The sequence below is a fragment of the Euleptes europaea genome, chromosome 10 (genome assembly GCF_029931775.1).
Source record: "Euleptes europaea isolate rEulEur1 chromosome 10, rEulEur1.hap1, whole genome shotgun sequence".
Classification (NCBI taxonomy): domain Eukaryota; kingdom Metazoa; phylum Chordata; class Lepidosauria; order Squamata; family Sphaerodactylidae; genus Euleptes; species Euleptes europaea.
Window position 1 is genome coordinate 23,850,083 of NC_079321.1, and position 14,002 is coordinate 23,864,084.

Sequence of the window (14,002 nt, forward strand, 5' to 3'; positions counted from 1 at the left end):
ACTTTTGGAATTTTGAGAAAGTTTAATGGGTACCACCAGACAATGGCTGCCATGGGAAGTGGGACCGATCACAAAACGGTTGCCATGAGAGGCAATCATAAAATACGGGGAGGTTCCAAGCCAGACTTCTTAATATGGTGATACGTCACTTCTGCTCTTTACCACGACACCATGCTGGAAAACCCGGAAGTGGCATCATGCCTCTCCAGGAATTGCCAGAAACTCTATAGTAAAACAATAGTTTCTGGCGATTCCGAGAGCAGAGTGACATCACTTCCAGGTTTCCTCTGGAAGTTTCCTGCCATAGTGGGAGCTTGGCCACCCTAGGCTTGGAACTAGGCCTCTAGAAACTCCACTCTACCCACTACACCACACTAGCTCTTTGAAGAGCTCATTCACATTCTCATTCACTTCATTGGAAAGAACAGGAGCATACATGCACCGATTTTACCAGAGTATACAAAGGGTCCACACCAGGCAACTGGGTTCAGCCCTTGATTTCAACGGACCAAGACAGAACTCATGATTCAATTGCTTATGGACATGTGTGTGTAGCCATGCTGTAGCCTTGAAGTTCTCTGTTTTACAGCCCGTCATCTGCTGTGAAGATATTGGGGATTGTATCCCATCATTGTTTTCTGCTGGTGGAAAGGCACTTTCTTCAGCAGAAGGGGGGCATTATCTGATTTACCTCCCTCACATACTGTAGACACCAATATCAGGTGGTCCCCTGAACTAGAGTAGCCAGCCTGGGGATGGCGGGTTTTAGGAGGGGAGGGACTTCGATGGGGTTTAATGCCATAGAGTCCACCTTCCAAAGCAGGGGGGGGAGGAGGAGGAGGAGAAGGAGGAGGAGGAGGAGGAGAAGTAGTAGTAGTAGTTTTTATATACTGACTTTCTCTACCACTTAAGGGAGAATCAAACCGGCTTACAATCACCTTCCCTTCCCCACAACAGACACCCTATGAGGTAGGCTGAGAGAACGCCAAGAGAACTGTGACTAACCCAAGGTCACCCAGCTGGCTTCATGTATAGGCTTGGGGAAACCAACCCAGTTCACCAGATTAGCCTTCACCGCTCATGTGGAGGAGTAGGGAATCAAACCCGGTTCTCCAGATTAGAGTCCTCCAAACCACCGTTCTTAACCACTATACCACGCTAGTCTGGGGATGGTGGGTTTTGGGAGAGGAGGCACTTCAATGGGGTTTAATGCCACGGAGTCCACCTTCCAAAGCTCCAGGTGGATTGCAATCCCAGTTGCAATCCCAGGAGATCCCGTTACCACCTGGAGGTTGGTAATCCTACCCAGAACCCTGGGGGCAGCATTTTTGGGGAGTGCACAGGGAAGGCGAATAAGGATGTCAGGGAACACACTGGAGAGCTCCACAGTGCCCACATGCACCACGTTGGGGATCGCTGCAGTAGCTCATGAAACTCCTTACCAGTTGGAAAAATGGGGCATGGGAACCTCTCATCTTCAGCTCATCATAAAAAATGAACTAATTTGAATCCTTTCTGTAAAACACCCTTAAACTGGCAACACACTTTCTAAGTGTAAATGAGGTCTATAACCAAAATCAAACAAAATGAATGCCTGTCCTGTCTTCCTCTGTGTTTACCTGGAGTCATTCCCCACTTTACAAAGCCTTCATTCTTTATTTTTATATACACGACATATTGGCTAGATCAGTTTTCCAAAAACATCGGGACTCTTGAAGGAAAGAATTTGCGATGGGTAACCGGTGCTAAAATAGCCTTCATAACAAAAAAATATTGACACTGTAGCACTTAGAATGGAAATTCCCCAGTCCAATTATATTTGCATAAAATAATTATGCTGATGTCACTTTTTCTAAGCACAGTACTGGGGGGAAGTGGTGTCGTTTTGACTGAAGGTCTTGAAAACTTGAGATACGCATTCTGATCCAAAGGAACACACAAACCATGCAGAGTTGTGAATGGAGTCCTTTCAAAAGCCAAAATCCCATCCTTTCACTGCTAGATGCTTGGTGGTTGTGGTGGCGGTGGTAGCTGAATCAAGGGCCCTGCTCCCCTTCTTGAACAGCTGATGCCTCTTCACAGACAGCCCCTGCTGTTGAAGAAGGGTACAAGTACAATGTGTGATAACACTCTACTGGCACCTTCTTGGCAAGGACTGGAAGGGAGGGTAGATTCAGAGCAAAAGATGGGAATTGCCACTTGCTTACAGGTACTCTGTATCAGCCTGAACCAGCTCCCTCCCACCTCTGCTGTTGAATCAGAGAGAGGAACTGTACATGGAGCCAGCGTGGTGTAGTGGTTAAAACGGTGGTTTGGAGCGGTGGACTCTGATCTGAGGAACCGGTTTTTTTGTTTCCCCACTCCTACACACGAAGCCAGCTGGGTGACCTTGGGCTAGTCACAGCTCTCTTCGAGCTCTCTCAGCCTCACCTACCTCACAGGGTGTCTGTTGTGGGGAGGGGAAGGTGATTGCAAGCTAGTTTGATTCTTCCATAAGTGGTAGAGAAAGTTGCCATATAGAAACCAACTCTTCTTCTTCTACATGCGGAACCCATCTGTATTTGGCTGCTAGTAAAAATGGATCATGATGCATACCTATTCTCTCCAGGATCAGAGAGCATGCCTATTATATTAGGTGCTTTGGAACGCAGGCAGGACAACGCTGCTGCAGTTGTGAGGCACCTGGTTGGCCACTATATGAACAGACTGCTGGACTTGATGGAGCTTGGTCTGATCCAACATAGCCTTTCTTATGTTCAAGGGGCCATGAAATGTAGGACTACCGGGGGAGATGTACTGATGTAAAGCTGAAATATCATTAAGGAAAAGGAAGAAGCCATTCACAGTCGCAGCAACCAGCAGTTTCCCTGGTTTTGCCAAGTTTATTAACACCTGTTACGTCCCAGGGTTTACTAAAATATAGTCCACCCAGTGATGCCCTGACTCAGATCTGAGGCTAAACAGGGTTTAGCCATGGTCAGTATTTGGAGGGGAGACCACCAAGGAATGCCAGGGTTGCCACAAAGATAGGGTTGTCAGGTGCCTCTTTGCAACTGGCAGGAGGTTTTTGGGGCGGAGCCTAAGGAGGGTAGAGTTTGGGGAGAGGAAGGACTTCAATGCCATAGAGTCCAATTGCCAAAGCGCCCATTTTCTCCAGGTGAACTGATCTCCATCGGCTGGAGATCAGTTGTAATAGCTGGAGATCTCCAGTTGTCAACCCTACACACACAGGCAGGCAATGGCAAAACACCACTGAAGTCTCTTGCCTTGAAAACTACGGGGTCGCCACAAGTCGGCTGGGGCTTGGAAAAAGAAGAAGAAAAAGTGATTAAACCTCTATGCTGCACCTGGAGAAGCAGACCACAGTTCACAAAACCTTAAGCTGCGTTAAAATTTTGTTAGTCTTGGGATAGATTAAAGGCTATGATTTAATCTAATTCAATTGATTAAAGTAGAAAGGATGAAGTACTCACTGATTAAAGTATATAGAATGATATGGAGTTGATGGAAATGATACAATGTATTATAATGAATTAGGGAAAAAATACAGAGGGGATTATATAGATATTAAACTGATAGAGGAGGGGAGAGGGGAAGTTAAGAAAAGTTATAATATAGATTAGGCTGATTAGATTGAAATTGTTTTAAATTATGAAACTTTGAAGATGATATTGTCCAAGGCTTTCACGGTCAGAGTTCATTGGTTCTTGTGGGTTATCCAGGCTGTGTAACCGTGGTGTTGGTATTTTCTTTCCTGACGTTTCGCCAGCAGCTGTGGCAGGCATCTTCGGAGGAGTAACACTGAAGGACATTGTCTCTCAGTGTCAAGTGTGTAGGAAGAGTAATACATAGTCAGAAAGGGGTTGGGTTGAGCTGAATCACTGTCCTGCAAAAAGTATCCAAGGTAATGTGCTAATCATTGTCCTGTAAGTATCAAGATAATGTGCTAATGAGGGTGTGGTATGTTAATATGGAACCATTGTATCCTGAAGTGATCTGATAATGTGTGCAATCCAAAGCTAATCCGCATGGCTATTGTGGACTGTAGTCTTTGTTAGTCTGGAGGTTTTCGGGACAGGAAGCCAAGCCTTATTCATTCTTAAACTCTCTTCTTTTCTGTTAAAGTTGTGCTGATGTTGATGAATTTCAATGGCTTCTCTGTGCAATGACAAAATAGTTGGTAGAATTGTCCAGTCTTTCAGTGACTTGGAATAAGACCCTGTGTCTTATTTGAAGATGATAATATTGAAATTGTATGTGATTCAATTAAAATTTTTTTTTAAAAAAAATTATATAAAAAAAATTGTTAGTCTTTCTGGTGCTAATCGATTCCTGCTTATTTTTACTGTCTACATGTACTAGCATTCAGTGGTCTGCTAAAAGCACCCACGCGCCCGTCATCAGCAGCTGCCTGGAAAAATAACACCTGCAATCGCTCAATGCTTTTCAGAAGACAACGTCTTTGGCGCCCCCTAGAGGAACCAGCGCGCAGGGAGACCTCCCCGCTGACGTCATCCGAGGAAGGCAAGCGGCGCGTTTCCCTCCGCGGCGGAAAGCAGCGCGCGCGGGCCCCGTCCCCAAAAGTTCCATTCACCCCCCCCGTCTCTCCCCTCTAAGAGGGGGGTGGAGCTTGGTGATAGCGACGAGCGACCGCCGCTGAGACGACTTCGTATCCTCCCTCCTCAGTCACATCCGCGGGACAATATGGACCGAGAACCAAGTGCTGACGTCGCTCGGGATTTGCTAGCGGCGGCGCACTCGCGCTTCGAGGAGCGGCGCTTCGAGAGCGCCGAAAACCTCTACGGCCGCTACATCCAGCACTGCGCATGCTCCGGTTTGAGGTAATCCCATTTCTTTAAAAAAAACGGGGGTGGTCGACGGTCAAACCAAGTGACGCCAGTAGGGGCGCTCGAGAACGAGAGCAGGAATAACGAGGGAATTGAGACCTCTGCTGAGAGTTTTACGGGAGGGAATGAAGTGCTGTTATTTGTCGGGATAAAACCTGCCCTTGTCTTAAAACGAACCTTTGCATTTAAAAAAACAATTATTACAAATCTTTTTTTATATATAATTTTTTTTGCAATTATTACAAATCTTATACAAATTATTTCATTTCATTTTCATTTCATTAACCTTGATTGGCATACCAAAAGACAGAGATAAAACAACAATATACCTCCAAAGGGCAATACATATAAGTTACTATACACGTTATTTAAAACCCTTGAACGGCACAATCTGGTTGTCAGCATGTTCTGGCTCCGTTGTTCACTCGTTTTTTAACAAAAGCCCGAAAGTTTTGCAAAGGAAGCTTTTTGTGCATGCATGGCTTACAGAATGGTTCCCAACCTTTTTTTTTTTTTTTTGGTATGGTGACCCACAAATCCAAATTTGTTATGGTGACCCCATCCAGGGCTGGCCCATATTTTTTGACCCCCAGGGCAAAATGGGACCTTGGCATCCATCTAGTCCAGCATCTCCATTTTCTCTCTTTTTTTTATTTTTTTTTATTTTTATAATACCAAACAAAACAAAACAAATACAATGATTACCAAAAACATAAAAAGAAAATACAAAAGAGTATCAATTATAATTATACAAAGTTATAAAGTTCCACAAAGCAAAAATACCCTTTTGACCCTCCACCCACCTTAAAAAGTGACCCATCACCTGACGCAGCATCTCCATTTTCTCCAGTGGGCAACCGGATGTTTTTGAAAGACCCACATAAGGGTGTCGCTGCCCCCAAACAAGTGGCGTTCTAAAGCATGTGGAGGTTTACCTACGGAGGTTGCAATCCAGCCTTAGACCAAAAGGTTGGGCCGCCGAAGGAGCAGCACTGAGACGGAGCCTGCTCACCCACATGCCAGTGTGCTGAACAGCTCCCACCCATTCTCCAGCTTTCCCATTCTTCAGGTTACTATATATGTAAAGTGCAGTCAAGCTGCAACCGATTTATGGCTAGGGCTGCCAACCTCCAGGTAGTCAGCATAGATGCAAAAAGATTCAACAAAGTGCAAAATGTATAATGCTACACGATAACACTAAACACAACAGGTTATATAAACAGATATAATACAAACAGTATACACAAGTGCACCATCCAAAAGCAGTCCAAGACCAACATATATAGTCAGAAAGGTATACAGTCCTTCAAAAAGTAAGTGTTCAGTAATCCTTCAAAAGGTGAGTGTACACAGTCAACAGTGGTCCCATGAAGGTTTCTACGAAGTGAAGACACAGACCGATGGGGATACGGCCGTTTCGATTTCTTATATTAATCTCTTCTTCGGTCCCCCAAAACAACTTATTCTTACTTCAAGTTCAACTGCCAGAAATATTTTTTGACCAACGCCAACCAGTTCCACACAGGGATACAAAAAGTGTAGCATTATAAATTTTGCACTTTGTTGAATCTTTTCGCATCTATGCTGATTTCCAAACCTAGGTACTAGCATAGAGGTGCCTTTTTCCTACAACCTCCAGGTAGTAGCTGGCGACATCCTGCTATTACAACTGATCTCCAGCCGATAGAGATCAGTTCACCTGGAGAAAAGCCCCTCCACTCTCCAAACTTCGCCCTCCTCAGGCTCCACCCCAAAAACCTCCCACTGGTGGCGAAGAGGGACCTAGCGACCCTACTTATGGCAGCTCCAGCGAGGGGCTTTGAAGGCAAGTGAGAAGCAGAGGTGGTTTACCATTCTCTGCAGAGTCTTCTTTGTTGGTCTCATGACAGACCTGTCTTTTTGCAAGAAAGATACACACCTTGATGATTGTTTTTTTTTGTAAGTGGGAGATGTGATGTAATGTCTCTAAGTAGAGGTCATCTCGCAGCACACCTGTAGAGTATTTATTACCTTGATGATTTCTCAGCACTCAGTTGTTGTCACCCTTTGCTGGCTGATACCATTTGGCAGCCTTCTGTGTTGAGATTTTCAGAGATGCCAATAAAGTAAGTTGTTTTCTTTATGGGACGCCTGAGTATTTTGTGAATACCTTCAAGGCCTTTATTTGAGGTCACAACATTACGCCCTGCATCCATGTGCCTCTTTTTCTCCTCCTCTGCTTTTTCCAGTGCACTCTCCAGTTCCCCTCGCACTCTCCAGCTCCCCCACACCCAATTCTTCAGGTTACTGCCTGTGTAAACTGCAGTCAAGTTGCAACCGACTTATAGCAGCTCCAGCAAGGTGCTTTGAAGGCAAGTAAGAAGGGGAGGCGGTTTGCCATTGCCTTCCTCTGCAGAGTCTTCCTTGGTGGTCTCCCTTCCAAGTATCAACCCTGCTTAGCTTCCAAGATCGGGCTGTACCAAAACCATGCCACCTTCCCTCCCTCTTCTGGTTACATAAAGTTACTAGTTGCTGGATGAATGGTTTCCCCCTTTATTATTGTTCCAAAGGAAGAGACAGATGAGAATGTGAGAAGCGGGAAGGGAGGAAGAGGAGAGAAAGAAAACAATTCAAAAGGCCAGAGTCCCCATTAGGGAGGGCTGGCCCGTGACCCACTTTTAGAGGCCTTGCGACCCACTTTTGTGTCCTGACCCACAGGTTGGGAAACAGTGTTTTAGAGAACAGCTTAATCTGTGTATGATGGGGATGCTGCAAGAGCTCAGATGATCACTGCCAAATGCAGCACTCAACACTGTTTATCTACATTATGAAAATGTATACAGATACGTTTGGAAAAACGGACTTTTTGTTTTGGATTGATGAATTCCGAGATAGGATCATTCCTATTTTTCCATCTCTATAAAAAGTGTACATTAAACAATATACATTTTTTTATAGAGCTTAAAAAATAGGAATCTTTAGAAAGTGCCAACTAAAGGCTTTACTACATTTTCACTTGGGATTCTGTGCGCTTGAAAATTAAGTTTAAAAAAATTACTGGAAGCTCTGGGCACAGGACCCCCACCCCCATGTTTGTGTAGTAGCAAGGGCCTTTCCCTGAGCCTTTTGCGGAACAAATCATTTGTACAACAATGCCATCCTCACAGTTTGACCACTTTACTTACTTCATTTACATCCCACCTTTCTCCCCAACGGGGACACAGAGTGGCTTACATAATTCTCCTCCATTTTATCCTCACAACAACCCTGTGAGGTAGGTTAGGCTGAGAGTGTGTTACTGGCCCAAGTGAGCTTCCATGGCAGTGTGGGGATTCAAACCTGGTCTCCCAGATGCTCATCTGGCACTAACCAGTGCACAAGACTGCCTTTCTATTACCATGGTGGGTCTAAGTAATTGCGGTGCTTAATTTGAAGAAAGGACTGCCTATGTATTACTTGACTTAATCTGTCTCTTCATTTTCTTCTGAAAGATGTGCTCCATGGCATGTTGAATTAAAGCAACACAAGTGTTTTTTTTTGTTTTTTTGGTGCAGAAACGTCTCATGAATCATATTTAACTTTCCCCCCCACTTTCTGTCAACAAGCAAATGCGGCAGTCGAGATGTTGCAACTGCGTTTAACAACAGGGGACAGATCAAGTACCTGAGAGTCGATTTCTATGAAGCAATGGATGATTACACATCAGCCATAGAAGCCCAGCCTGATTTTGAAGTACCATATTATAACAGAGGTTTAATATTATATAGGCTAGGTATGGAAACAATGTTTTAATAATTTTCCTCCATACAATTCTTTGTCATAATCTGTCACTTGGTAAAGTGGACTAAGGCCATTTATGCATGTGTAGTTAGCTTCTTGATCACCGCCGGACTACTTTGGGGCTTTGTTGGAATTGTGCATGATTTTTCTACTTTCCAGAAGTCACTTCGCTCCCACCTCGCACTTTCCCTGCAGTTTTAGGATGCTGTTCTGCCACAAGTTTTTTGTCTACTTAGAGACTAACTCAATGCAAATCGCTGCCACTTCTGTACATAGGTTTAACTTTGGGTTTCTCTCCCCATGCCTATTCTCACTTCTCCCGCCTTCATCCAACCCCTCCCCTTGATGCCATTTTTGTTTTTCTCAGGGAATGCTGCTTATTTGGTCATTTCCACAATGAGTGTTTGGTCAGTTTCAGACTTCGGGGATTGAACAGAGCCAGGCTGACAGCCGCTGCCCCACCTGTTTTTTTTTTTTTTTGCAAGTTCTTTTTAAACAATAAAACGATGAAATGTAATGGGGGGCCTGGAAGCTATTGGCAACCTGGGTTCAGCAGAGGGCGATTCTTCCCAGTGCTGGTTGTCAGCCACCATTACCAACTGTGGACCTGTAGCTAATAATCGGTCTCTGCTCCCTGTAGTGCTGCAGAGTGTCACTACTCAGATAGATTACTCAAGCATTGTATATGGCTGCCCTCCCTGAATCAGGTAAAATAGCACAGTGATATTCTTGACATCATTTTGCCTTTAGATTTTTTTCCCCGTCCAGACATAGCTGACTTATGGCAACCCAGTGGGGTTTTCAAGGCAAGAGACTTTCGGAAGTAGTTTTGCCATTGCCTGCCTCTGTGTGGTAACCCTGGCATTCCTTGGTAGTCTCCCCTCCAAATACTGACCAAGGCCAAACCTTATTTCATGACCCTGGTATTCCTTGGAGGTCTCCATCCAAATACTAGCCGAAGCTTCCATGGCGTGAGTGGGGATTTGATCCTGGGTTTCTCTGGTCCTAGTGCGACACCTTAACCACTACACTGCCCTGGCTCTCTTATAAATTAGATAAGCATTACTAATTATTGTGTTCCGTGAGATGGAATACTCAGTATAGGCAAGGAAGCAGTGAACTAAAATAAATATTTAATCTCTTTATTCATTGGATTTGTGTGCCAGTAAGTATTTAGAGGATTGCAACCAGTGTGGTGTAGTGGTTAAGTGTGGTGGGAGCCAGTGTGGTGTAGTTGTTTGGAGCAGTGGACTCTGATCTGGAGATCACACCAGGTAGAGCAGAACTGGGGGACAGGGTCTGAGATGCATTCAGAATTGGAGGGGGGTGTAGAGTTGAGTTTGCAGCTCTTAACAGGTTGTGTCTTTTCATAGAAATATTTGCTATTGCCAAAAAAAAAATATGTGTCTCTTCCCATCTTTTGGAATCAGGATACTTCGATGAAGCCCTGAAGGACTTCAAGAAAGTTCTAGAGCTAAACCCCAACTTTGAAGATGCTTCTTTGAGTTTGAAGCAAACTATCAAGGCTAAAGAAGAAAAACAAAAAAGAGGCTATTAAAAATATACTGCTGTTGCTGGAAATCATGTTTTCTGGACTTGCGACTTGATTGTCTGAAAAAGTGATAACGCAAATACTCTTTTCTATTCACCCCCTTCCTTTATTTTACCTCTGGCCCTAAAAAGAAAAAAAAATCATCATAATAAATAAGTGTATGTGCTATAATTAAAATGTAAATTGTATATATATAGTAGAATTTCTGCAATAGCTAGGCTGAACAAAAGCACAGTTATGAATCTTGAGATGCTATTCACTGTAAGCTAAAATGGTTTATAATGTAAGCTTTGTATATAACACATGTGTTTAGTAAAGAATACTAACCCTGACAAGCCATTAAAATTACAGAAATAAATCCTTTGTTGTGTCCTTAAAAAATACTATACTTTACAAAAGCTTGAAATCTTAGGTCACAATCCAGGAAAGTTGCACACATGCTCCAGTCTTTCCCATTTAAACCCATGAAGCTCAAAAGTGCTTAACTTGGCTGGAGTGTACCTTTCCTGGTCCAAATATGCATTTTAGTCCTAAGAGACTAGATCATAATAGACCACATTAACCCATCTTCTAAACTCTGAACAGTCTGCAGCTCATGTAAAGGAGAAAGACACAACTTGCCTGGAGAAGCACAGGAAAAACAACTTAGATTCTAGTTTGAAGTCCTTGAATTAATTGGTAAAACTGCCCTCAGTAATACAGTTGGACTGAACTAGGGAAACCAACATCAAATTCCGTCTGACGTACCCAATGGCCTTGATGAAGAAGAAGAGTTGGTTTTTATATGCCGACTTTCTCTACCACTTAAGGAAGAATCAAACTAGCTTACGACCACCTTCCCTTCCCCACAATAGACACCCTGTGAGGTAGGTGGGACTGAGACTGAGAGAGTGACTAGCCCAAGGTCACCCAGCTGGCTTCATATGTACAAATGGGGAAACAAATCCAGTTCACCAGATTAGGGTCCACCACTCGTGGAGGAGTGGGGAATCAAGCCCGGTTCTCTAGATCAGAGCCCACCGCTCATAAAAGAGCCATTTACATGGATGGTGCAATAAATAGCCTCTAGACTAGAGAGACAGTCAGCATGATGTAGTGGTTAAGAAAGGCAGACTCTAATCTGGAGAACTGGGTTCGATTCCCCACTCCTCCAGATGAAGCCTACTGGGTGACCTTGAGCCAGTCACAGTCCTCTCAGAACTCTCTTGTGGGGAAGGCAATTGTGAGCTGCTTTGAGACCCCTTGCAGTAGAGAAAAACCAAATCTTCTGTATTTATCATATCCGTGGTCCACAGCTTTCAAGACAGCATATCTGTTGTCCATCTGTTTCTATCCTCACAATAATAGACTAAGAATGTCTTTAAGGAGCTATGGTACCAGGTTCACTATCCAGTTAAAATATCTGGTAGTGGGTGACAAGAGAGACCGCTGTCTGAGACTTAGGAAAACTGCTGCTGGTCAGAGTAGATGGTAGACCAATCGGACTTAGTCATCTTGATAAAGCTGCTTTATATTAAGGTCTTTTCTTAAACGCATGGCTGTTTCACTTGCTGTCACTCCTCCATTGACTTTGGGTCTCTTTGTTGATTATGCATGCCGTTTCGACCGTCAGAGATCGCCTCGCTGTCCCGCATCTTGTCCGTGTTTTCACATTAGAGATAAAACAAGTCTCTGAAAACACGGGCAAAATGTGGGGAAATGCAGGGGGAGTCAGGCGACCTCTGACAGTTGGAAATGGCATGCATAATCAACACAAAGACCCGAAGTCGTCAAGGGGTGACGGCGAGTGAAACAGCCATGCATGAAAGACTTGAGTGTCATCCTGGCCTTCTTTAGCTTTATGTAATGAACAGTGACAGAGATTTTCTTGCAAGATATGCCCCTGCCCTGCACTTTTGTGAAGAGCATGTCCCCCTGTGAAGAACAAAGGGTTAGATACAAATGGGCCCTTCCCTGTCTGCAAGTCTACAGAGCTGTATTATAAGGATGCCTTCCAACTTCAACCACTGGAGTGTACAGTTCCAACTTGTAGGACATCCCAAAATCATACCATGCATAGGAAACAAAAGCTGCACCGGATGACCATTCTGTGGTTGTTTTTAATTTCAGGGCTGCTTTTAGGAAACGAGGAATGTTCTATCTCCAACCCCTCAGTATAATATCTAGCCATCCTGAAATACTAATGGAATTGGATTATGATAGCTAATACAATAGCCATATGTTTCTGTTCTGAGGTACTGGACAAATGAAAATTGAGGGGGGCAAGGATTTTGATTGCAAGCACATGCATGAAGAGTAAGCACCATGTGAAAAGGATGGTGCCAGAATTTTAAGATGATTCATATTATACAACATTTGCAGCCATGGCATTAGACAGAAAATACAGCCAAATCCAGGTCTTTTGCCTTGGAAGTTCAGGTTTTGGTGGAAGAAAGATAGAAGGAGACCCATGGGGAGACCCTGAAATGCAAAGCTTTTTGTTTCTGTAGCCAATTCTAAAAAATTGTGAGATAAGTCCACGGCGGACAATAGGGCTTCAGAAAGTTATAAGAGGATGTGGTAACTTGGTATGAGGATTACCCCCCCCCAGGCTACCCACACTGACACATGAGGCAATTCTGGCACTGCCTTTCGCTGCCTGGAGCCGCACAAGTAAATCCAACAGATGGGCTGTTGCTAGTGCGGAGGGGCTGGCAGATTACCTTGGCTAGGAGCGCTTCAGACATGAGTAATTTTCATAACCTTCCCCTAGGATTTCTAACACTAAAGCTATAGGTAGAAGGTATCTGCCTCGTTGCCAGAGCCTTTCACGCATCTCTCCCGTTGGCAAGGATTTTGTTCTTCTGGGGGGGCTGGAGTCTCATTTCCTTTCTATCTGATCCGCATTATATGAAAACCATGAAAAAAGAAATACTCGGGTGATTTTGCTGGACTCTTAAAAGTGGTTCATTGCATGACATAATTCTTTGTTTTCCCTGAGGTCGCGTGGCCCCCATTTCATAGCTGGCACTGAGTGTCAAGAGACAGCTGCTTGACCACCATCAACCATCGAGACTGGACTCAGGGCTCGGGGAATAACACACGCTCCAAGTACATGGAGTATTAAACCTTTTATTGCTATATAAAAATTTCACTAGCTGAACACTGGACATTTCCCAAAGTGTCAAGTCCAGCTGAGTGGATATCATACTAGGGAGAAGAAATTTTTTTGCCTGTTGATACAAACCTTTTTTTTTTTACTAGTAAGGAACTAGAAGCCTTTACACGTTCTCATTTGTTCCTCAAAGACAGGCAAGGCTGAGCGACGAGCGTAATTTAACCAAGAAGCTCCTTGCACAGGCTTTAAACCAGCAAGATATATACCAGGATCAAATTGGCATCCCCAGAAACTGAACACTTATGCCCCTTGAGAGCCAACATGGTATAGTGGTTAAGAGCGGTGGTTTGGAGCAGTGGACTCTGATTTGGAGAACAGGGTTTGATTCCCCACACCTCCACGAGTGATGGACGCTAATCTGGTGAACCAGGTTGGTTTCCTCACTCCTCTAACATGAAGCCAGCTGGGTAACCTTGGGCTAGTCACAGCTCTCTTAGAGCTCTCTTAGCCCCACCTACCTCACAGGGTGTCTGCTGGGAGGAGGGAAAGGGAACGTGATTGTAAGCTGGTTTGATTCTTCCTTAAGCGGTAGAGAAAGTGGGCATATAAAAACCAACTTCTTCTTCATCTTGCTGGCTCCCACTGATGTTAGCTGTGTAGAGAAGGGCAAACAGCCTTCTGCTCAGATCTCTCTCAAATACAGACTTGCTATTTGAGAAATGGTTGTTAAGTTGTCAGAGAAGACCA

The 14,002-nt window shown here is 44.2% G+C and overlaps 1 protein-coding gene across 1 annotated transcript; it reads left to right on the forward strand.

Moving 5' to 3' along the window:
- Positions 1–4,704: 4,704 nt before the first annotated feature.
- On the forward strand, positions 4,705–10,197 carry TTC32 (tetratricopeptide repeat domain 32). The gene is made up of 3 exons (XM_056856261.1): positions 4,705–4,841; positions 8,432–8,598; positions 10,037–10,197. The coding sequence occupies exons 1-3, from the start codon at positions 4,705–4,707 to the stop codon at positions 10,162–10,164; spliced, it is 432 nt and encodes a 143-aa protein (XP_056712239.1). The 3' UTR covers positions 10,165–10,197.
- Positions 10,198–14,002: the final 3,805 nt, after the last annotated feature.

What these genes read in the sequence shown, in the direction of transcription:
- TTC32 (XM_056856261.1), top strand. Translation starts at nt 4,705, where the DNA reads ATGGACCGAGAACCAAGTGCTGACGTCGCTCGGGATTTGCTAGCGGCG. An exon ending in TGCGCATGCTCCGGTTTGAG is followed by an intron (nt 4,842 to 8,431) that starts GTAATCCCATTT and finishes TCTGTCAACAAG; the next exon opens with CAAATGCGGCAGTCGAGATG. An exon ending in TTTAATATTATATAGGCTAG is followed by an intron (nt 8,599 to 10,036) that starts GTATGGAAACAA and finishes TTTTGGAATCAG; the next exon opens with GATACTTCGATGAAGCCCTG.